Genomic DNA, 25,198 nt, shown 5'->3' on the forward strand with positions numbered 1-25,198 from the left:
AATCAAAACAATTATGGAACAGTCAAACAAAAAGAAGTGATTTGCAGGAAAAGTTTCAGTTACACCAAAAGTGTTAAGTACCACGCCGATGCTGTGTGCCACGGTGCACTCTACAAACGCGTGGCCTTTCCCCAGAATCAATGCTATGACATCTTTGCAGGTGCAGTCAAAAAGAGTTTTCGCTCCACTACCTGTGCATTAAAATGAAACTATATACAAAAACGAGAATGCAGGCAGGCTGGGAAGCACGGCAAGCTCCTTGTAGAAACTCGGCAAAGGAATGTGCAAAGTATGTGTAAAGTAAGAAAAAAATTAGGAGGAAGCAAAAGGTAAAGTCTAAACAATCCAGAATGGCAACAAGGTCCGTAACACACAGTTCAGCTCAATTCAAACAGTGTTGATTATTAATTCCACACATCTGCACCATCAATGCAAAGCTACTGCCAACGGCCAAACCAGGAAATGGAAAATACAAAATAAGAGTCTGACAGGAAATAATAAACAACAATGGAAAAAAAGGCTATAAATCCATGGGTGGTATGTTTCATTTAATATGTATACATTACAGTATGTTACAATTGTGTCCTGTCACCTTTTTTCTGTTAGTGATACAGTGAATATAGGCATATTTCACACCTAAAATTAATTAAGTTGAAAACTGATAAATCTGATGAAATTGTTATAATCCTTTTGACAACCCCAATATATATATGCAGTATACTGTATAACAAAAATAAGTTATTTACAATGTATAGCAGCTATAGTTCAACTTGCTTACATTTTTTACAGCTATATTAACATTGAGCATGACAAAAATAACATCAACAATCGTTTGCAGTAACATAAATGATACTACAAGAAGCAGGTTGCTCTGGTATACTGTATAGTATACTGTATAGTTTTGATGGATGCATTCACAGTGGGAATGGAGTCTAAAGGCTGTACAGAAGCAAATGTATTTGTCCATAAGCTTATTTAATCAAGTCAAATTATGTACTTTATCAAAACCCCACATGTCCATTAAATGTGAAATCAATCATTGCAAAACTAAAATTAATAGGACTACATGTGTTAAGAATTCTGTTGATTGCGTGAAATGGATTGTTGATTGATCGCATCTTGCAGCAATTGATGCAGAATGGAGTGCACTACTTGTCCGCAACCAGCAGAGGCGCTGTTGCTTTACGGTTTAAAGAAGTAAAGTACTGTAGAAGTTGAGCTTGATCCACACTATTGCAACTCCTTTGGCCGGGCAGCATTTTTCCACTCAACATATTGAAACAGGAGTTCAGAACATTCAGAAAGAGATTTTTCAAATCCCATTTAAAACAGCATTGCCCCGCTGCTGGATCAATTGTTACTAATGTGGGATCCGAGCCGCGGATGTCGTTGTGGCTTGTGCAGCCCTTTAAGACATTTTTTATTAAGGGCAATATAAATAAACTTTGATTGATTGATTGAACATAACTAACAGAGAGTGGTGTTTCCTGAAGATGTTCATGTTGTCATTGAGGGGTGCATCTGCTTTCCAGGCTAATCATCAACCGCTCCAGTTTGCCTGTGATCAGGCGGTTGTAGTTCAGCAGGACTGTGTTTAAACTGAGGGTGCTTCCAGGAACACAAGACAAGCCTGCGCTCTCCACTGACCCCTGTTGGTCCTGAGGGAAAATAGAATAGCCATCTTCATGTCATCACAATGCATTTACACCTTTATGAAAAGAGATACAAAGGCTAGGGACACGATTGACCGGTTCTACAAACCCCAAAACCAGTGAAGTTGGCACATTGTGTAAATCGTAAATAAAAACAGAATACAATGATTTAAAAATCCTTTTAAACCTTTATTCAATTAAATAGACTGCAAAGATAAGATACTTAGCGTTCAAACTTTGTTATTTTTTGCTAATATTAGCTCATATGGAATTTGATGCCTGCAACATGTTTAAAAAAAGCTGGCACGAGTGGCAAAAAAGACTGATAAAGTTGGGGAATGCTCATCTTGCACTGATTTGTAAAATCCCACAGGTGAACAGGCTAATTGGGAACAGATGGGTGCCATGATTGGGTATAAAAGCAGATTACATGAAATACTCGATCGTTCACAAACAAGGATCGGGCGAGGATCACCACTTTGTGAACAACTGCGTAAGCAAATTGTCAAACAGTTTAAAAACAACATTTCTTAACGAGCTATTGCGAGGAATTTAGGGATTTCCCCATCTAAGGTCTGTAATATCATCAAAAGGTTCAGATATTCTGGAGAAATCACTGCAGGTAACATTGAATGCCTGTGACCTTACAGCGGACGGACATTCACATTGTTGATTGTGAAGGCCCCAGGCAGATTTCGTACAGCATGGCAACGTAAGCTAGCTGAATTCTGATTGGACTCGGACCTAAAAACAACAGCACTGGAAGGAGCATAATATGACATGAAGAGAATATGAATACTTTTAGATATTTAAGGAAAGTAAATTAAATACTTTTATCTTTAATTATGAACATGATTTTTGGTTATGTTAGGCCAGCAGAGGAGGTCTTGCTGGCTCTTACAGCCCACAACTGATTATTACGGTATTATTTATTTACTGTTATTTTTGACAGTAATAACACATCAAAATGTCTAAGGAATGTCTATGTGATTTTACACATTTTTTTTGTGAAATTAATCAATGCGTACTCATCGTGATGATTGTGGAACCGTGATTTGTACTCGGAGTATATAATCGGACACTACAGTGCTGAGTAGTACATTACATCGCTTTTAAGAGGTCTAATGTGGAAAATATGCGCTCCTATCTTCGCCTTGTCCTGAGGAAGGAAGCATTGTGGGGGGACAGTGGGGTGTGAACACACAACATTCCCATCATCACTCTCAGAACACTAATCATTCAGATAGCCTGGATTTTACGAGAAACGCGGATATTTCAACACCTTATGACGCTGATATTGTCAGAGGAAAACACATTAACAGGTCTTCCCTCACTCCCTATTTTCTCTTATTCAACATGCATATTAATTGTTTGTTGAAATGTGTTCTTTGTGAGTTTAAAGTACAATAGAGCATTAGGATTACCTTACCGGATCAATATTTTTTATACTTTTGAAAAATGAATATAGTTTAGGTCCATACGAATGTCAAGCTGGCTGTTTGTGCCCCCGATTGTTTGGTGTCTCATTGACAGCCTCTTACACTCAGTTGAAGATGTGTGAGGATGAGGAGGTAGCTGTTGATGTTGTGCTCCAACCTCTGCAAAAGCCCCAAGCCGCATTCAGCCTGGCTGAGGGGCCTCGCCACCGTCACAGTCTCCACAAGGAGCCTCAAGGATGCAACGATGTCTTCTCTCCTCTCCTGATGCTGCGGTACAGGAGATATAAAACAATATTTAATTTGGTTGCTGGAAGGATTATTGATTTCAAATGAAACATTTTGGACTTGGGGGTGCACTAACATACTGATTTTCTTTCCCAAGATGCTATGTGGAGCTCGGTGCAGGGGAGATGAACTGGCGTGGACAGTGGGGTAGAACTGTTGCAGTCATTCTGTCGGGATGGAGTTTTAATGGTATGAATACGGTAGAAAGTGCAAAGTAAACATGTTAATGATTGTAGAATAACAAAGTGATTATGAGCAGGATGCACGAGAAGGACTTCATTAAAATAAATAGAAAGCTGACTGCTCAAAAGAAAACTCCAAAACCCAAAACCAGTGAAGTTTGCACGTTCTGTAAATCGTAAATAAAAACAGAATACAATGATTTCCAAATCCTTTTCAACTTATATTTAATTGAATATACTGCAAAGACAATATACCGTATTTTCGGCACTATAAGGTGCACCGGATTATAAGGCGCACATTCAATGAATGGCCTATTTTAAAACTGTTTTCATATATAAGGTGCACTGCAATATAAGGCGCATAGAATAGACGCTACAACAGAGGCTGGGGTTACGTTATGCATCCTTTAGATCAGTGGTCCCCAACCACCGGGCTGCAGTCCGGTACCGGGCCGTGGCCCGATTGGTACCGGGCCGCAGAATAATTTTTCATTCATTTTTATTTAAAAAAAAATATATATATATATTTTTTAAATTTTATTATTAAATCAACATAAAAAACACAATATATACTTACAATTAGTGCACCAACCACAAAAACCTCCCTTTTTCATGACAAAAACGTCCCCCTTTTTCATGACAAAGAAAAAAAAAAAGGTAAATAAATATAAATGATATACTGTATATATACATTTATGTATGTATGTATGTATATTTATATATATATATATACACATATATATATAAATTTATGTATGTATATATATATATATATATATATATGATATGTGTGTGTATGTATATGTATATATGAGGTAGATCACCTTGACTTGGTCATTTATTAAGTAACTGATTAATTTTAAAAATCTTATTGGGGTGTTACCATTTAGTGGTTAATTGTAGGGAATATGTACTGTACTGTGCAATCTACTAATACAAGTTTCAATCAATCAATCAATCAATCAATCAATGCCTACTGAACCTATGGTGCTGTTAAGTTATTGTGGCTCAATGTGCCTTGTTTTTATTTTATTTTAATGTACTATTATTTAACATACATTATTGTTTTAGTTGCTTAAGAGGTATTCCTGCCTCTGAATTTGCTCGTTGCTATTTTTATGTTTTTGTGCATTTTTTGTTGCCCTAATCATTAAACAAACAGGTTACTCATCAGTTACTCAGTACTTGAGTAGTTTTTTCACAACATACTTTTTACTTTTACTCAAGTAAATATTTGGGTGACTATTCCTTACTTTTACTTGAGTAATACATCTCTAAAGTAACAGTACTCTTACTTGAGTACAATTTCTGGCTACTCTACCCACTTCTGCAGATAGGTCAGTCAAACTTTATTAATAGATTACAAACCAGCATTCTGACAACTGCGTTCACTCCCAAAATGAATAAACAGCTTTTTTATTATTTTACCCGATTCAATAAAGACGTAAAAAACAGTCTGATACTCTTACGGTAAATCAAACGTTAGTGCAATCACAATATAGTAACACTCGAAATAGTGCAAAGCAATAATATATCAATAACTCAATGTTGCTCAAACGATAACGTCACACACAACACAATACACAAAATAAACATGTAAAGCTCACTTTATTAAGTTATTCCTCATCCACGAATCCCTCAAATTCTTCCTCTTCAGTGTTCGAATCAAACAGTTGGGCGAATACGGCATCCAACATGCCCGGCTCCGTCTCGTCGAAGTCGTCATTAAACGAGTCACTGTCGCTGCTTTGATTGTTAAATTCTCTCGCTGCTGCTAATGTTAAATCCTCTCGCTGCTGCTCTATTCCCGTGTTCTACTGTGTGACTGATCACCTTGAGTTTAAACACTGCGTCGTAAGCGTATCTCTTAATAGGAGCCATTTTGGGGTCTTTACATAAACACACAGAAACGGCAAGCGTCCCGCAGTCATATATCCCAGCATGCACCGCACGCTTCTTCTTCTACGAGGGAAAAAGAAGTTGGCGGCTGCTTACCATAGTTGCGAGACCTCTTGCGGCATGTTTAAGTCGGACACTGAAGAAGAAGAATTCGAGGGATTCGTGGATGAGGATGTGTTGTGTTGTGTGACGTTAACGTTTGAGCAACGTTGAGTTAATGACATATTGCTATTGCTTTGCACTATTTCGAGACGTCATTAATGGAGTCAGTGTCGCTGCTGTAGTCTAGCTGTTCAGTGACAATTTCTGCTTTCCTGAAATCATGTCTCTCAATAGGAGCCTTTTTGGGGTCTTTGCATAAACACACAAATGTAAATGAAAACGGCCCACCCCAGTCATATCCCAGCATGCACCGCGCGCTTCTTCTCCTACGGGAGGAAATGAAATCGGCGGCTGTTTACCGTAGTTGTGAGACCTGTTGTGGCTCAATATTGGTCCATATATAAGGCCCACCGGATTATAAGGCGCACTGTCAGCTTTTGAGAAAATGTTTGGTTTTAGGTGCGCCTAATAGTGCGTAAAATATGGTACTTAATATTCGAACTGAGAAACTAAATATTTTTTGCCAATAATCAAAAACTTAGAATTTAACGTTGCAAAAATGTTGGCACAGTGGCATTTTTACCACTGTGTTACATATGTTGCTCCAAAACCTGTATGTACCTTTCAGCATTAATGGTGCCTTCACAGATGTGAAGTTACCCATGCCTTAAGCACTAGTACACCCCAATACCATCACAGATGCTGGCTTTTGAACTTTGCGCCTAAAACAGTCCGTCCAGATGGTTCTTATACTTTTTGATCCTGAGAACAAGATGGTCACGGTTTCCAAAAACAAGTTAAAATTTGGACTCATCCAACCACAGAACACTTTTCCACTTTGCATCAGTCCATCTTAGATGAGCTCGGGCCCAGTGAAGCCGGAGGCGTTTCTGGATGTTGTTGATAAATGGCTTTCGCTTGCATAACTTGCACTTACAGATGTAGCGACGAACTATCGTTACTGACAGTGGTTTTCTGAAGTGTTCCTGAGCTCATGTGGAGATATCTTTTACAAACTGATGTTGGTTTTTGATTCAGTACAGCCTGAAGGATTGATGGTCACAGGCATTCAATGTTGTTTTTCGGCCATGCAGTGATTTCTCCAGATTCTCTGAACCCTTTTGATGATATTACGGTTGAGAAATATACGTTCACTTTGTGAACGCATTTGTTCACAAAGTGGTGACCCTGACCCCATCCTTGTTTCTGAATGACTGAGCATTTCATGGAAGCTGCTTTTATACGCAATCCTGGCATCCACCTGTTCCCAATTAACCTGTTCACCTGTTGGATGCTCCAAATAAGTGTTTGATGAGCATTACTCAACTTTCTCAGTCTTTTTTGCCATTTGTACCAGCTTTTTTGAAACATGTTGCAGGCATCAAATTCCAAATGAGCTATCATTTGCAACAAATAAAGTTCACCAGTTCGAATGTTAAGTAACTTGTCTTTGGAGTGTATTCAATTGAACACAAGTTGAAAAGGATTTTCAAATCATTGCATTCTGTTTTTGCCAACTTCACTAGTTTTGAGTTTTTTACAATTCTGAAAAATATTTAGCTTGGAAGGAAACTTTCATGATGCTTTGTTTTTCATACTTTATATATTAGTCGATTACATTTACTAAAATATATTTTTGTCAAAAGACAGACTACAATTAAATTAAAAACTTCCGTCAAGATGAACACTGAGAATGTTTACATGTTTCATCACAGCGAGTCCTTGAAAATATGTTGTGCTTACTCGGGATGCAACAATACGCCAGCTAAGTCCTCACCATTGCAGCTTGCATCTCTGCCACAATATTCATTGCCCTTCTGGCCGATCTGCTGCACACAAAGTCAATGGGCTTGGTCCCCGCATCCCGCACTTCAGAGACTAACATACATAGCAGCAGGAGCCCTGGATGAACACATGAATACATTGAAGTCGAGTCACTCCAAGCCTCACGGCACATTTAGCCCACAAAGTAACAAACTACTCACTGCTTAAAGCCATGCCCTGCTTTGCCACGCTCGATAAGTCCACATTTGTTCCATTAAAGAGGCAAGCCAGGTGAAAAATGACCCGTGTCCGTAGTGAGATCTTCCACAGAGGAGCTGTGTTTTCTTTTTGTCTTCTCCCCTCTTGATTTCCAGCCTTGTGATTCAGCAGGGGGAAGAGCTATCTAGCCAGAGAGTAGGCTGCGCTCCAACTTTCTGGCATAGCGAAAACATTATAGACAAAAAATGGCATTTCATTGATACGGTGCTTAGTTTTTGCCACCCACTGACTGTGGACGTTCGTGGGACTGGCTCCGTCGCCTACGGAAAGGTTAATGATTTATGATTGTGAAAGACTCCATTTGCACAGCTGACATCAAATTGTCACTCCTGGAGGCCGTTTACCTTTTGTCAAAGTGGCCACAAGAGGTAGCAGTTCCGGTTCATATAGTAGCACATGGGCAAAATTTAGGAATACAGCCTGTGACCAAAAGGCCTTAAGTTCAATTTCCTTAGTCCGGGGGTCGGCAATGTTAGCACCCTTGTGGTTCCCTGGAGCTTTTTCAAAAATGTATGAAAATGGAAAAAGATGAGGAAAATAATAATATATATATTTTTTTCAATTTGATTTCTGTTGGAGGACAAACATGACACACTGCTGAGAGTATTTGGCGTGCGCCATTTTGTCCTGAATTCGGAAGTCCTTGAACGCACCGTAGTTTGTTTACATGTACAACTTTCCTTGATGCTGCCACAGAAAAACCTGTTTTATGCCACGCCTTCTTTGTCTCTATTTGTCCACCAAACTTTTTTAGCTGTGCGTGAATCCACAAATGTGAGCTTTGTTGATGTTATTGACGTGTGGAGTGCTAATCGGACATATTTGGTCACTGTAAAACTGCAAGCTAATCGATGCTATTTATGCTAGCTGTATGTACATAATGCATCATTATGCCTAGTATTTTAGGTATATTTGAGGTCATTTTATTTGTAGTTTCCGTTTCCTTCAACTCGAATGCACAGATCTTTAACTTTGGCCATTTTAAGCCAGTAATGTCCAGGACTTATCACACCTTCTAAAAAGCCTCTGTTTTAGTAATGTTTTCCAATGTCGTAAAATGTGTACAATAAATATTACATTTCAACATTTCTGTCAACGTAGATTTGCATCAGCCTGCGACACATAGTCATTTTAATAGTAGTCTAATAAAGCTAATATACACACTTACATCATGTGTTGTCTTCATTATAACACTTATATAAGGGTTTTCAAATAGATTTTTATTTTTTTGGTCCAATATGACTCTTTCAACAGTTTGGGTTGCCGACCCTTGCCTTAGTCAGGTGTTCATAGCTGCACACAGATGAAATGTACCTTCTTGCATAAGGAGGCCCTGTGTTTGTATTGAGTCACTTTGGCTTTCTTGGACCTCCTCCCAAAACGTGGACTGTAAAATTAAACTTATAAAGTGAAACTCATGCAACCGTCGACAGAGGACGCTGGTTCTTAGAAGGATAAGCTGACCACAACTATTATTTGTTTGTATATACAATGGCGGAAAACAACGGAAGGAATGTATGTGGTCTGTCAACATCCCTTTCATGCATACCAAAAAAATCTAAAGAGTCTGAAATAAATTCCCGCAATCTTTTGTAGTGAGCATGTGCAATATATTACAATCTAATATTTTGGTTGGCCGCATTTTGCGATTTACGTGGTTACGGCCCTGACCAATTGCATCAGAAGGGTTGTTAATCAGAGAAGAATACAGATGACCTCTGTACACAACTAATGGAGAATTTCTGCGTTGTATACGACGTCACAACCTTTTTTTTTCTTCGCTGCTTAATTCACTTGGTCAACCAGCTTGAGAGCTTGAGTGCATGGCCGTAACTACCATTGAGGACACAGAAGTAATGTCCTCTGTATTTTTTAAGTGACAAGAAGAAGATGATATGATTGACTGTAAATATATTTTGTGTCCTCTCTCATCATCTCATTATTTCTCAATATACCTATCTTTGGTCACGCACAGCTGAACCCGCTGCAACTCCAGACAACATCAATACACAACGAAATCCACTTTTACTTTAAACATCATCCAATCCGAAATGTGCTGTCAACATAACGTTAACATGAAATTATACTGACGTCACGAATGTTGGTTTTGCCGGTATAAAATTGATTGATTGAGGATTTCAGCTTTTCAAAGCTACTGTTGGATCCCTATTTTATGACCTCGGTAGTTGTCAAATCCTGGTCACAGCCCTGCTTGAGCGTAGCATTAAAACAAGTAAGAGTGAGTATAGAGTTTCAGCAGAAAATGCTGTGTTGTTGTTTTCAAGGTTTGAAAAATGCTTGAATTTTGGGTGAAGTGCTTGTAAATGCTTAGAAATGTTCATCATATTTCTCGGCAGTTGGACTCAATAAGCTAATTATAAAATGGAAAAAAATAAAAAAAGTTTCTTAAGAAATGAAAGCTACACACTTGATCTGTTGGCTTTGCTTGAGCCTTTACATTTGTCATAACGGGGGTCGCAGCTAACTGCGAGGTTTGTCTTGTTCGGACTATTCCGAACAAGACTTGCAGGTAGGAACATATTTATTTTCTCAATTAATCCTACACATCACAAAGACTGGAACCAAACAAAAAAAAAGCATGCCGTTCACATGAGAAGCTAACGAACAAAAAAACATAACGCAGGAAACATTAAAGCTAAACACTTAACATGGACTATGGCATGGACCAAACAAGACTTACTGTGGCATGAAACAACTAACACTTACGTGGACACGGCATGAATGGAACAACTAGTATAAACTTGGAAATGGACATGAAAACAAGCAGCATGAACTATGATATCGGATGAAACAAGCAATGACGCCAGGATGACTGACTGGCAAAGACAGGTTTGAATAATGGTCTCTTGATTAGAGCAGGTGCTACAAGCAGCGCTCTAATGGCAGCCATGACTGCGGTGCGGCCCTCAATGAAAACAAAATTGACACCCCTGGTCTAGTGGGACAGGCTAAATTTAGTTGGAGAAAATGCAGTCCTTTATAAATTATTTAATGTTTCTCTGCGGCCCGGTAGCAATGCGTCACGGACCGGTATCAGTCCCCGGACCTGTGGTTGGGGACCACTGAGGTAGATTACTGTAGTAACGACTATCATCAATCAATGTTTACTTATATAGCCCTAAATCACTAGTGTCTCAAAGGGCTGCACAAATCACTACGACATCCTCGGTAGGCCCACATAAGGGCAAGGAAAACTCACACCCAGTGGGACATCGGTGACAATAATGACCCAGTGGGACGTCGGTGACAATGATGACTATGAGAACCTTGGAGAGGAGGAAAGCAATGGATGTCGAGCGGGTCTAACATGATACTGTGAAAGTTCAATCTATAATGGATCCAACACAGTCGCGAGAGTCCAGTCCAAAGCGGATCCAACACAGCAGCGAGAGTCCCGTTCACAGCGGAGCCAGCAGGAAACTATCCCAAGCGGAGGCGGATCAGCAGCGCAGAGATGTCCCCAGCCGATACACAGGCAAGCAGTACATGGCCACCGGATCGGACCGGTCCCCTTCCATAAGGGAGAGTGGGACATAGAAGAAAAAGAAAAGAAACAGCAGATCAACTGGTCTAAAAAGGGAGTCTATTTAAAGGCTAGAGTATACAAATGAGTTTTAAGGTGAGACTTAAATGCGTCTACTGAGGTGGCATCTCGAACTGTTACCGGGAGGGCATTCCAGAGTACTGGAGCCCGAAATGAAAAAGCTCTATAGCCCGCCGACTTTTTTTGGGCTTTGGGAATCACTAATAAGCCGGAGTCCTTTGAACGCAGATTTCTTGCCCGGACATATGGTACAATACAATCGGCAAGATAGGATGGAGCTAGACCGTGAAGTATTTTATATGTAAGTAGTAAAACCTTAAAGTCACATCTTAAGTGCACAGGAAGCCAGTGCAGGTGAGCCAGTACAGGCGTAATGTGATCAAACTTTCTTGTTCTTGTCAAAAGTCTATAGCACCCAAAAGTGCAGATTTCAACTATTGAATTACTTTGTATAGTTTAAGACTTACGGTCATTTAAAAGCAGCACTGCACATCATAACGGCGTTGACAGTTTTGATTTTAAAGGTCTAAAAAAATGTGAAGCGACTGAGATGAGTATCAGGACCTCCAAGTCTGAGTCCATGGTTCTTGCCCGAAAAAGGGTAGGGTGCCATCTCCGGGTTGGGGATGAGACCCTGCCCCAAGTGGAGGAGTTCAGGTACCTAGGAGTTTTGTTCACGAGTGAGGGAAGAGTGGATCGTGAGATCGACAGGCGTATCGGTGCGGCGTCTTCAGTAATGCGGACGCTGTATCGATCCGTTGTGGTGAAGAAGGAGCTGAGCTGGAAGGCAAATCTCTCAATTTACCGGTGGATCTACGTTCCCATCCTCACCTATGGTCATGAGCTTTGGGTTATGACCGAAAGGACAAGATCACGGGTACAAGCGGCCGAAATGAACGTCCTCCGCCGGGTGGCGGGGCTCTGCCTTAGAGATAGGGTGAGAAGCTCTGCCATCTGGGGGGAGCTCAAAGTAAAGCTGCGGCTCCTCCACAGCGAGAGGAGCCAGATGAGGTGTTTCGGGCATCTGGTCAGAATGCCACTTGAACGCCTCCCTAGGGAGGTGTTTAGGGCACGTCCAACCGGTAAGAGGCCACGGGGAAGACCCAGGACACGTTGGGACGACCATGTCTCCCTGCTGACCTGGGAACGCCTCGGGATCCCCCGGGAAGAGCTGGACGAAGTGGGTGGGGAGCGGAAAGTCTGGGCTTCCCTGCTTAGGCTGCGCCCCCGCGACCCAACCTCAGATAAGCGGAAGAAGACGGATGAATGGATGGATGGATGGTCTAAAACAATTACGTAGAATGTCCGTCAGGCCGGATTTATGTCACATCACATGTAGCCCGCGGGTTGTATTTTGCCCAGATCTGATTTACACTGCTGCTGAATGTGATAGTCAGGACGGTTGATGAGGTATAACAGCTGTCAAAATAGAGGCAGGAGTCAAGTTAGGGAGAATGCACCATCCATCTTCACATGTTTGTTTGGACGCTGACGGAGCTCTCTGCGCCCGCAAAGCTGTTCCTGGAGGTCATTATTTAGAGCAGGGGTAGGGAACCTATGGCTCGCGAGCCAGTTGTGGCTCTTTTGATGACTGCATCTGGCTCTAGGATAAATCTGAGTTGACATTGGTTAACATGATAAGTAATGAATAATTCCACTTGTAATCACAGTGTTAAAAATTACGTTCAAAATATAAAACATGCTAATGAGTTTTTAATCCATCCATCCGTTTTCTACCGCACTTATTCAAGAAGTTGCATTGAGGGTAAGAAGTTATTTATTTATTATTGTTTAGTGTGGGACTTGCCCTCCTGGGGGTTCTTCAGACCACCAAGCACCGACATGAGAGCCTGTTTCAGGTTTACAATATTTATTTATTTTTCACTAAGTCTCTCAGTTGCTTTCCAGCAATTGTCTTTTTCTCTTTCGTTCTCGCTCGCACTCTGGCTCCAGCCCCAACCCCGTCTCTCCTCCTGGCTGCTGCTTATAAACAGAGCGACAGGTGATTAGATAACAAAGCCCAGGTAGACCATCTACGCACTTGATTTCGAGGCTGGGCCTGGCAGGCCACGCCCCCTCCACAGTTAGCTTCAGAATAACAATGATATTACGAATAATAAGAGACCTATTATACTCTAGAAATGTTGGTCTTAATTAAAAATGCACACGTTTAGATGTGTTCAGTGTTTAAAAAAATATTATATGGCTCTTACAGAAATACATTTTAAAATATTTGGCTTTCTTGGCTCTCTCAGCCAAAAAGGTTCCCGACCCCTGATTTAGACGCATAACGCCAAAATGTAGACCTTATATGTGCATGCATGCATGCGTGGAGGAGGTGGAGGAGAGAGGAGACCGCGGAAGGAATTGAGCATTCGCACACTTTCCCTCCCCCTTATCTCTGCAGACAATGCAGAAATTAAGACGAATGCTCTCCGCAGGTCCCCAGATAATGACCGAGGCGACGGCGTGTCTCCCCGCATGGAGAACGCTGCAGGACGCGGCACCGGCGCTACCCGCATTGCATCACGGACACGACTCTCGGCGCCCCGCTGTCCTCCTCCCACACCAGGCGGCGTTATAGGGAGACTTTATTTCAGGTCCAGCGTGGCACGAAGACGTTAAGTCCGCTAATTCCAACTTTAAGCGCGCAGCTGAATGGATCGCGCTTCTGCAAGAGGCCGGTCCGTGGCATCCGCCGATACCTCCCACGCGTGTTGTTCGAAGCCGGACCACGTTGGGGCTTAAAGAGGGCGCCGCAACCTGTAGCTGTGCGCGCCCTTGGCACAACTTGTTCCATCCCGAGAGGTGAGATGGAGCCGCGCAGCTGACGACTTGGGATCCGCAGCGCTGGGGAGGCGAGGAAAGAAGTCATCCCAGTGGAAACGTGAGTACGCTGCGTCGTCATAGGATGGCTTGTTTGCTTCCCCTTCAACTCTTGGTCCACATTTTTGCTCAAGGGCAAATGCTGAAGGTGTGATTGTGATACTGTGTTGGCGTTATTGCCTTACATTGGATAACTTGCAATCATAACATGCAAGTGGTTGTATACTTTGCACAACATCCATCCCATCCATCCATGTTCTATCCTACAATGACCAGGAATTATTCAAATAATGCACTTTTTAAAATGTATTCCTTATATGGGAGCAGGAGGAACTAAAAATGTCATTATAAACACTCCATTCTGCAAGAGGTCACCTTCATAAAGTGTTGTCCCGATACCAATATTTTGCTACGGGTACTGGTACCCAAAATGTATTTCGATACTTTTCGGTAATGTGCAGCACTTTGCAAACTGTTTGCCAAAAGTGATATGTTAAAGAGCCCCAATAGCATTAGTGTCAAACTCTGGCCCGCGGGCCAAATTTGGCCCGCCGTACAATTTCATTTGGCCCTTGAGGCAATATCAAATTAACATTACAGCTGGCTCGCCAGTACTATAAAGCAGTGGTCCCCAACCACCAGAAGAATTTTTTATTCATTTTTATTCGGGTACTCCGGCTTCCTCCCACTTCCAAAGACATGCACCTGGGGATAGGTTGATTGGCAACACTAAATTGGCCCTAGTGTGTGAATGTGAGTGTGAATGTTTTCTGTCTATCCGTGTTGGCCCTGCGATGAGGTGGCGACTTGTCCAGGGTGTACCCCGCCTTCCGCCCGATTGTAGCTGAGATAGGCGCCAGCGCCCCCCGCGACCCCGAAAGGGAATAAGCGGTAGAAAATGGATGGATGGATGGCATTTTATTTATTTATTTGTTTTTTTTTCATTAAATCAACATAAAAAACACAATATACACTTACAATTAGTGCACCAACCACAAAAACCTCCCTTTTTCTTGACAAAAACGTCCCTTTTTCATGAAAAAAAAATTAAAGATTATTCATGCAGTTTCTCTTGTTACTTAAAGGCTTGAATGTTTTATTCATTCATTATTGTTATTTTATTTTTAAATGTATTATTAGCCTGTGGACAAAGTTTATTTTGATATTTACCTCAGAAGGCTACAAATAAAAAAAAGGGGCACTCAATTTTTACTTAAATTTTATTTGATATGCCATTGATATTTTTTAACTATTATTATTATTATTTGAAACTCGATTTTGCATGTACCTATGAAGTTATATAAGCCTTGCTTGTTCAATATTCAATGCAAAACTTGTTTGGCTCCCTATTAAAAGGTTCATTTGTTCAACCCTTGGCCTGCGCCTTTATTCAGTTAAAAATTTTGGCCCACTCTGTATTTGACTTTGACACCCCTGCCCTAAAGTGAGTTGGAGGGAAAATAATGTTTTGCGAGATTTCGCAAACGTTTTCTTTCCTATGTCAGTGAACTGAACGTAAAACAGACACAGCGATGGGGAACTGGAAGTGAAACAGACCAAGCGATAGAGGAGCCTACCCATCATCCATATGAGAAGTTTATTGATTTCATTTTTAGTATTGACTTAACATATAAAGACATTAAATCGTATTATGGTCCCACAACACAGCACACATGATGAGTAGGCTTCTGCATGCTCCCGCTCCTCCATCGCTGTGTCTGTTTCACTTCCGGTTCACTGACATAGGAAAAAAACCTTTTGTAAGATCTCGCAAAAGTATTGCGAAATCTCCCAAAAAGTATTCCGAGGTCTCGCAAAACAGCCATAAATAAAGTGATTTTTGATGCGTAATAAATACGCATCACTCCGTCAATACTGCCCCATGCGGTGGGAAAGTGTATTACAACTGAGTACCGTTGTGACAGAAACAGTTATTTTTTCGCTTAAGGAACACTGTTCTATAGAAAAGGGCTCTAATGTAGTGTTGTCACAGTACTTTTCGATACTTTTCTAAATAAAGAGGACCACAAAAAAATTGCATTATTGGCTTTATTTTAACAAAAACATCTCATGGTCCATTAAACATATGTTTCTTGTTGCAAGTTTTTCCTTAAATAAAATAGTAAACATACTAGACAACTTGTCTTTTAGTAGTAAGTACGCAAAAAAAAGTCTCCTAATTCAGTCTGCTGTGGTATGCAGTGACATATTTTGTCATTTAACATTCTATTATTTTGTCAATATTTTTAAGGACAGGTGGTAGAAAATGACTTGTTCATTTACTGTTAATATCTGCTTACTTTCTCTTTTAACATGTTCTATCTAGACTTCTGTTCAAATGTAATAATCACTTATTCTTCTGTTGTTTGGATGCTTAGTTTTGGAGGATACCACAAATTTAGGTATTAATCCGATACCAATGTCAGGAAGTGTTGTTGACGAACCCCAAGATGCAGAGATGGCAGGCTTAATGCAGGAAAACATGATTTTAATGTCCAAAGAAAATGCAGGAAAACTGGAACCAGGCAAACAGGAAACAAAATACAAGGAACAGATAGCTGGTAGCAATACTCCAGCACTGACTGGAGGGCGAGGCAGGTATAAATAGTAGACTGGTTGGCAATTGCCACCAGGTGTGCCAAACTGCCAATCTGGGACAGGCGAGGGAAACAAATCCTCAGGGAGAGATGCAGGAAAAGGAATCAAAATAAGAGCGATGACAGGAAATAAAACGAACAAAGGAAACACTAAAACATAACCAAACTGTCAGTGACAAGCCTGACAACCAAGTAGTTACAGGACCATACGTTGGTCATATTCAAAGTCCTCATGCATGTGTCCAGGGACGTTTTTACAAAGTTTATAAACATAATGTAAACTTTATAAAATCCAATAAAGAGGTTGTGATGCCAAAAAATATTGATGAAATCATAGTAGTATCGACTATTTATGCTCTTGTACTTTGTATCATTACAGTGGATGTCAGGTGTAAATCCACCAATCGCGTTTGTTTACATTGTGACGCCGGTGAGCTATGGTGTGTAGTGAAGCATGTTTAGCTATTCCTCGTCCTGCGAGGATTAGTGATTTAGAAGTAGCTAAAGACCTACTGAAACCCACTACTACCGACCACGCAGTCCTATAGTTTATATATCAATGTTGAAATTTTGACATTGCAACACATGCCAATGCGGCAGGGTTAGTTTACTAAATTGCAATTTTAGATTTCGCGCGAATTATCCTGCTGAAAACGTCGTGGTATGATGAAGCGTGACGTCACGGATTGTAGCGGACTTTTTGATCCAGTACCGATCCCAGCTATAAGACGTCTGCTTTACTCGCATAATTACACAGTATTCTGGACATCTGTGTTGCTGAATCTTTTGCAATTTGTTCAATTGATAATGGGGACATCAAAGAAGAAAGATGTAGGTGGGAAGCGGTGTATTGCGGCTACCTTTAGCAACACAAACACATCCGGTGTTTCCTTGTTTAGATTTCCGAAAGCTGACGGTGAAGCTTTACTATGGAACAGAGCGGTCAAGCGAACATGGTTCCCGACTACATGTCAACCGGCAGGTTTTGGTGGGAAAATGGTGGCAATAAGTTGGCTCTTGCCATGGACATAAGCGGAGAGTTTGCGTTGTTCTTCCTGCAGCTGCGACTCTCTTGCCTCCTCCCAATGGCCGCCCCCGACCGTTGTATGCTTACACCGTGGAGGAGGGAAAAAAATTCAAAATCTCAGCCCGGCTGCATTGCCTCGTCGAGAAACGTGGCTTCCCACGGAGACACTGGCGGTCACCACACCTGTGGCCACATCCTACCGACTTTCAGGTACCACCATATAATCTCACTAAAACACTAGTACACAATAAGCAGATAAGGGATTTTCCAGAATTATCCTAGTGTAACAAACAGTTCAGGGTGTCCCAAGTTAACAGAGAGTGTGAGGAGGAGGAGGAGGAAGAGGAGGAGGAGGAGGAGGAGGAGGAGGAGGAGTTTTGTCCTTTCAGAGTTGCCGTGGGGCTGTGATGTAGGGTGTGTGGTTGTGGAGAGAGAGGTGTAACGGAGTTCACATTAAAGAAGCGGTGGCTACAGGACCTGCTCTAATGTCTCCCGTTTATTATTTTATTATATAAGTACACTGTATAGGCGAACCCAGGACACTAGGCTACACTAGTAAATGTGTTTAATAACATCTGAATTGCACCCACTGCCCTCGTCTTTTTTTTTTCTTTCTAGTCCTTCACTCTCACTTTCCTCATGCACAAATCTTTCATCCTCGCTCAAATAATGAGGAAAATCGTCACTTTATCAGTCCGAATCGCTCTCTCTGCTGGTGGCCATGATTGTAAACAATGTGAGGATGTGAGGAGCTCCACAACCAGTGACGTCACGCGCACATCATCTGCTACTTCCGGTACAGGCAAAGCTTTTTTATTAGTAACCAAAAGTTGCGAACTTTATCGTGGATGTTCTCTACTAAATCCTTTCAGCAAAAATATGGCAATATCGCAAAATGATCAAGTATGACACATAGAATGGACCTACTATACCCGTTTGAATAAGAAAATCTCATTTCAGTAGGCCTCTAAAACACTGCAGACTGTGGCTGGACTTTAGTCGCTAGCTAGCTCCCCATGTCTTAAAGCACCTCTTACTGGGGGCGCTTTAGTGTTATAACTTCACCTTTATCGTTAGTTTTTTTAATCCAAAATGCGTCCTTCCTTCTCTGTCTACACATTGTGTCTGTTTGTAAATACTCCGTGATTGTGCGCTGCCAAACATGCTTCTTTGCTCGTAAACCAGCGTGGGGGACCGGTATTTTTTAGAGGCGGTATGGTACCGAATATGATTCATTAGTATCGCAATACTATACTAATACTGGAAAGCCGTAAAACCCTAACTTTATGTCATTTTAACATGTGGGTATTGTCTTTACTTATAATAGAAAATTATTGTTTTTCATAAGTAGACATGGCAAGATGTCATGCTCAGACTATACCTGCATGTGCACATATGGATGGTACATTTCTTCAGAACCCTGTGGAGATGTTTAGATGTGGGTCAGTTTGCTGGCGCTCCAGGCTGCAGAACACCCAGTTCCTTTTGCTGTCGGGGCCACAGTTTGTGGCTAATGAGAAATCACTCCCTGCAAAGAGATGACGTTAAGGCCGACCATGGATTAATAATAGCTCACATTTACATTGTGACTCGTGATTTGTGGTCCCAGAGGACCCGCTTCGTTAGTTATGGATGGTGCCCTACCTTTTGAACTCTTAATATGTCAGCTTGGCATGTGCTGTGTGCAAAAGATCATGCTGTGAAGGCCCGGGAGCAGGTAAATTGTTTAATGTGATGGCATCTTTTTTTTTTTTTTTAGCTTGTGTTCTATAGTGTCCCGCTACTCTATGTTAATGTATATCATTATTCAAATTTAGTCCTCAGAATGTGTCCATTATCATTACGTTGCTTTGGGGGATGTTCCCATTAAGATTTTTTGCCCAACACAGGGCATGAATTGATTAACGTGGACCCCGACTTAAACAAGTTGAAAAACTTATTCGGGTGTTACCATTTAGTGGTCAATTGTACGGAATATGTACTGTACTGTGCAAACTACTAATAAAAGTATCAATCAATCAATCAAAGGACCTCTGAAGTGCAGATTGTATTTTTTGTGTGCAACGCATTGAACAAAGTGTAAAAAAAAAGACCACTAAAGTTTTAGTACTGTACTATATTTGTTCATCCTATGGTCACATGGTTGTCGTACGTCAGCACCGGAAGTAGTAAAATCAGCTTTTCACCTGGTGGGTTTTTCCTGTGTGATAAAAGAGGGGATAAACGGGGAAGTCGTACTTTGGCTGCTGCCCTGTTTCATCATATGTTATTTTCTTAGCACAAGTCAATGTTTACTTTTGTATTTACAATAAATCAACACAAAATCCCAGTGATGGGCAGTGTGTTTCCAACCTAGGCCTTCAGTGATGTCCTGTGTCCAATGATTACCCCTCAAAATACCATAATTTATGTCTCCACATGACCATTGCAGGAGAAATACTATACAAAAACACATTTACACACTACTGGGCTTTGGATCACCACCAAAAGTGTACAAAAACGGGTTATTTTGTGGCGCATTTAAAAATCAATAAACCCGCATCAGCAATTAAAACATATCTCATCTGGTACCTTCAAAATTAAACTAGCAAAAAACACATGAAACATGAAAAAGTAAAGAAGTAAAATATCTGAACTCACAATTTGTAGAACCCATTCGAGCTTCCGGGGTTGGCCGACATGGTCTCACAAGATGTAGTTTCTGTTTAAATATCCTTCTTGAAAATGGCCTCGCAAATATATGTGTTGTCTTGTCTAATCATAAAAGATGCAGATGAGGCTGGGTTCTTAAAGTTTACTCCACAGCGTGCGCATCAAAAACATCCCGCTGCCGGCAAGGCTAACAGGCTACAGCGCATGCTCTTCACTACTTTGGCATGCTGGGTAATGCATTTTTTTATGTTACATGGCTCACAACATTATTATATATCTGCTTTATGCCAGCTAGAAGGCCTTACTGACAACAACTCGTGATCTGATTGGCTATCGAAACTGTCCGTCAAATGTGAGCATCCGTTCAGTTAAAGTGCACAGACGCCACATTGTTGATTCTGAAGGCCTTGGGCAGATTTGGTACAGCATGGCAACATTAGCAAGCTGAAATCTGATTGGATAAATACTCTATAACCTAAAAACAACAGCACTGGAAGGAGCATAGTATGACATGTAGAGAATATGAATACTTTTATATATTTAGGGAAATTAAATAAAAAAAAAACTTTAATATTTGATTATGATCATGATTTCTGATTATGTTAGGCCAGCAGACTTGCTGGCCATGACGGCACACTGCAAAATCCTATCTTTGGAGCAATGTTCACATACTTTCATATTTGGCTTTTTAGCTTCATGTTGCAAGCGAGTGATGATGGTCGTGGACTTGTGGTTGAGGGAAGAGTTTTTTGATGTTGGATGTAAGAAAATGTCAGATGATAAATGATAAATGGGTTGTACTTGTATAGCGCTTTTCTACCTTCAAGGTACTCAAAGTGCTTCGACACTACCACATTCACCCATTCACACACACATTCACACACTGATGGAGGGAGCTGCCATGCGAGGCGCTAACCAGCACCCATCAGGAGCAAGGGTGAAGTGTCTTGCTCAGGACACAACGGACGTGACGAGGTTGGTACTAGGTGGGGATTGAACCAGGGACCCTCTGGTTGCGCAAGGCCACTCTTCCACTGCGCCACGCCCCAGAGGAATTGCAACAATTGCCGCGGTGTCGAGAGGCTGAAGAGACAGAGAGAGAGAGAGGCGTGCTGGCATGTTCAGGGGTTAAAATGCTTGCCTGATGGTGGGTATGTTGGCCATTTTCTGGGTGTGGGTGTCACTGATGTCATATTGATATATATATATTTTTTTTTTTAATATTTTCGCGATCAAGTAGTAGGGTCCCGAAGATCGACTGGTCGATCTCGATGGTCGGGTTGACGACCCCTGCTGTAAGGGCAATATTTGCATCATGTGATGTTATACTGACACCTAGAGACAAGTCAGTGTACACTACTATCCTGACAAGCTTTGTATCCCTCTTCTGAAAAAACAACACCATAGATTCAACTGATTATCGACTACAAGCAAAATCTAAAGTATCAGATTCGACTATGAAAATCCTTAGTCGAAGACACCCTAGATATTTTGATCATTTAAAGTTTTTTTTTTGTCTTTTTCCCGCTTTTTTTTTTTTCAGTATTCATTTATACAGTAAATTGAGCTGTGGGGCTTAATTTTGGACACCCTTGTTAGAGGGGATGTTTATGGTGCTTGTGAGCAAGGCACTCTTATAAAATGTCCCTCGAGTGTGTATTTGGCACGCTTAAGTGTTTATGTCATAAAGTTTTCTCAGTCTAGTACCCACAGTGAGCCTATATTTGTTGTTTTTCTTGTTGTCAATTGTAGTCTTAGGAACTAGCATAGGGCTCACCCAATGATTCACTGACCCATAAAAACTATTAAGATTCACTGCAAATTGCTCTGCTCAGGATGCTAACAACTGAGCTGGGAAAGATGAATGTTGTTACCCGTAACCAAAGGTGCAATGTTTCCCATACATATGGGGAGAGTTGGCTTTGGGCTCACAGTAGTTGTTTATGATCCTTGCTTTGTGTACTGAGAACAAAAAATGGCCTGTCCCAAACTGTTAAGTAACATTCAGCAGAGACTATGGTGTCTTGCCAAACCCCAAGTAGAAAATCAATGGACTAATTGATTGAGAGGTGTACTTCTTTACATAAATGTTGTATTTCCCAGAGGCTTCCTTTTCTGCGACTTCGTTTGATTGCCACTTTCTTGGTTTGTTACCAAATTCAGACGTGTGATTGGAGAGGATGTGTTACATTATTAATTTAAATTGGCGGCAAGACTGATTAAAAATGCAGATGAGCAGAACAATAAAGTCGCTGCAACCCATGCCTGCCATTTTTCACTCTGGCAACCCTCTTCAAATCCCTCCTTAAAAGCCACTGATTGCCTTTTTGGCTTCAAAAATAATATTTGACTATGATTCAACAGCAGCTGTTTATTCTTTTGTTAGGCTTGCATCAATTGGAGAGTGTTTACAAATGGATACCACACTGCTTTAGTCATGAGGCCTCAGATGATTCATCAGGAGGGGTAACGGTAATTAGCCAGTGAAAACAGTCGTGCGCCGTTCGACAGTATGAGATGGATGAAATTTGATGAATGTGCAGGGCTTCTAAAAGGCAGCCAAAATCTTACCCTCCGTTGCATCAGTTGTGATATTTCTTGTGTGAAACTGCCACACACTATATTGCTAAAAGTATTTGGCCACGCATCCAAATGATCAGAATCAGGTGTCCTAATCAGTTGGCCTGGCCACAGGTGTATAAAATCAAGCACTTAGGCATGGAGACTGTTTCTACAAACATTTGTGAAAGAATGGGCAACCCTCAGGAGCTTAGTGATTTTCAACATGGAACTGTCATAGGATGGCACCTGTGCAACAAATCAATTTCCTCGCTCCTAAATATTCCAAAGTCAACTGTCGGCTTTATTATAACCAATGTAAGAGTTTGGGAACAACAGCAACTCAGCCACCAAGTGGTAGGCCACGTAAACTGACAGAGAGGGGTCAGCGGATGCTGAAGCGCATAGTGCAAAGAGGTCGCCGACTTTCTGCACAGTCAGTTGCAACAGAGCGCCAAACTTCATGTGACTTTCCAATTAACCCACGTACAGTACGCAGAGAGCTTCATGGAATGGGTTTCCATGGCCGAGCAGCTGCATCTAAGCCATACATCACCGAGTCGGATGCAGTGGTGTAAAGCACATCGCCACCGGACTCTAGAACAGTGGAGATGTGTTCTCTGTAGTGATGAATCACACTTTTCCATCTGGCAGTCTGATGGACAAGTCTGGGTTTGGAGGCTGCCAAGAGAATGGTTCATTTCGGACTGCATTGTGCCGAGTGTGAAATTTAGTGGAGGAGGAACTATAGAGAGGGGCTATTTTTCAGGAGTTGGGTTTGGTCCCTTAGTTCCAGTGAAAAGAACTTTGAATGCTCCAGGATACCAAAACATGTTGTACAATTCCATGCTCCCAACCTTGTGGCAATAGTTTGGAGCGGGCCCCTTCCTCTTCCAACATAATTGTGCTCAAAGCAAGGTCCATTAGGACATGGATGACATAGTCTGATGAGGATGAACTTGACTGGCCTGCACAGAGTCCTGACCAGAACCCGATAGAACACCTTAGGGATGAATTAGAACGGTGACTGAGAGCCAGGCCTTCTCGACCAACATCAGTGTGTGACCTCACCAATGCGCTTTTGGAAGAATAGTCGGAAATTCCTATCTGCACACTCCGCAACCTTGTGGACAGCCTTCCCAGAAAAGTTGAAGCTGTAATAGCTGCAAAAGGTGGACCGACATCATATTGAACCCTATTGGTTAGGAATGGGATGGCACCTCAAGTTCATATGTGAGTCAAGACTGGTTGCCAAATACTTTTGGCAATATAGTGTATAATTGAAAACTGGAGACACAATGGAACTTGTCTTTCAATTACATACTGTGATGAAGTTCGGTGAGCTTTTATGACAATATAATGCCCGAATGCCCAAATTCAACCACAAACCCTCATATGGATCGTATTCATTCAGTGTTTTATATGACAGCATTTTCTCCGAGAAAACAGTCTGGAAAAGACAGATTGTCAACTGTTAAAGGTCTAGAGCAGGGTTGTCAAACTTGTTTTCATCGAGGGCCACATCGCAGTCATGGCCACCGTCAGAGGGCCGCTTTTAACAGCGAATGTAAGAATATAAAAGTATAATCGCCTCATTATATTATTGCACAATTGCCCATGCATTTGGTTATTTGATTTGTGTACGTACAAATTGATGGATAACTTGCTTTAAATTTGTAAGTCCAGGTGACAAGCAGATATTTACACGAAGTATTTATTGTTATTTTTACAAACTATAATACAGTATATAATAATTGGGGGTGCTAAACAAATGTTTTTTATCACATCCAAATCCCGGTTTTTATTTATCTCGTAAATTGATTAGTAATTTTCATAAATCGTATTTATTTATTTATTTTTTGGGGAAAATTATCGAAAAAAACAAACTTTTACTTACTTAGTGCACGTATATGTCATACGTCAGCAACCAAAAGTAGGTTATGTAACTTGTAAGCTGTTTTGTTAAGGTGTTGTTATTACTATACCAAATAATACTTAGCAAAAATCAGTTTGAATTGAGAATCGTGTTGAACTGAGTATCGATTATGAATCAAATCCTCACTCCAAGAATCGGATCAAATGGCGAGGTGCCCAAAGTGTCACACCAATAACAATTGAATATTTGTTTCATGAGCAGATAACATCAAAGTTAACATCAAACACATGGAATTTCCAGTATTACATACATGTTTTTTTCTGTCAAAATGTTAACAATGAAAACATTCAGTAAGAACGATGAGGAATGCACATTATTTTCAGGCTGTCTCTTGAGTTTGACACATATGGTCTAGAGTAGGGGTCGGAAACCTGCGGCTCTTTGGCCACTCTTATGTGGCTCAGCTGCACAATCGCCGACCCCCCGATTGTTAC

General features: G+C 41.1%; 2 protein-coding genes across 2 annotated transcripts in view; one reads left to right on the top strand and one right to left on the bottom strand.

Annotated features, from left to right (window-relative positions):
- On the bottom strand, window positions 1-7,905 carry thpo (thrombopoietin). The gene is made up of 5 exons (XM_061921124.1): window positions 7,545-7,905; window positions 7,337-7,461; window positions 3,457-3,543; window positions 3,194-3,358; window positions 1-1,658 (listed from the first exon to the last, which is right to left on the bottom strand). Exons 1-5 carry the CDS (start codon window positions 7,555-7,557, stop codon window positions 1,506-1,508), a joined length of 543 nt encoding a protein of 180 aa, XP_061777108.1. The 5' UTR covers window positions 7,558-7,905; the 3' UTR covers window positions 1-1,505.
- Window positions 7,906-13,566: 5,661 nt separating this feature from the next.
- Window positions 13,567-25,198, top strand: part of clcn2a (chloride channel, voltage-sensitive 2a) — a 165,262-nt gene continuing 153,630 nt past the window's right edge. The window contains exon 1 of the mRNA XM_061920376.1: window positions 13,567-14,054. The gene's annotated coding sequence lies outside the window, so the exon portion shown is untranslated. The remainder of the gene's footprint in view (window positions 14,055-25,198) is intronic.

This window comes from Nerophis ophidion, linkage group LG14 (assembly GCF_033978795.1).
Source record: "Nerophis ophidion isolate RoL-2023_Sa linkage group LG14, RoL_Noph_v1.0, whole genome shotgun sequence".
Taxonomy (NCBI): Eukaryota; Metazoa; Chordata; class Actinopteri; order Syngnathiformes; family Syngnathidae; genus Nerophis; species Nerophis ophidion.

Excerpts from the sequence above, each read along its gene's own strand:
- thpo (XM_061921124.1), bottom strand. Across the intron at positions 3,544-7,336 it reads CAGAGATGCAAGCTGCAATG|AATGACTGCAACAGTTCTAC; the intron begins GTGAGGACTTAG and ends CCATCCCGACAG. Across the intron at positions 3,359-3,456 it reads CATCTTGGGAAAGAAAATCA|CATCAGGAGAGGAGAGAAGA; the intron begins GTATGTTAGTGC and ends CCTGTACCGCAG.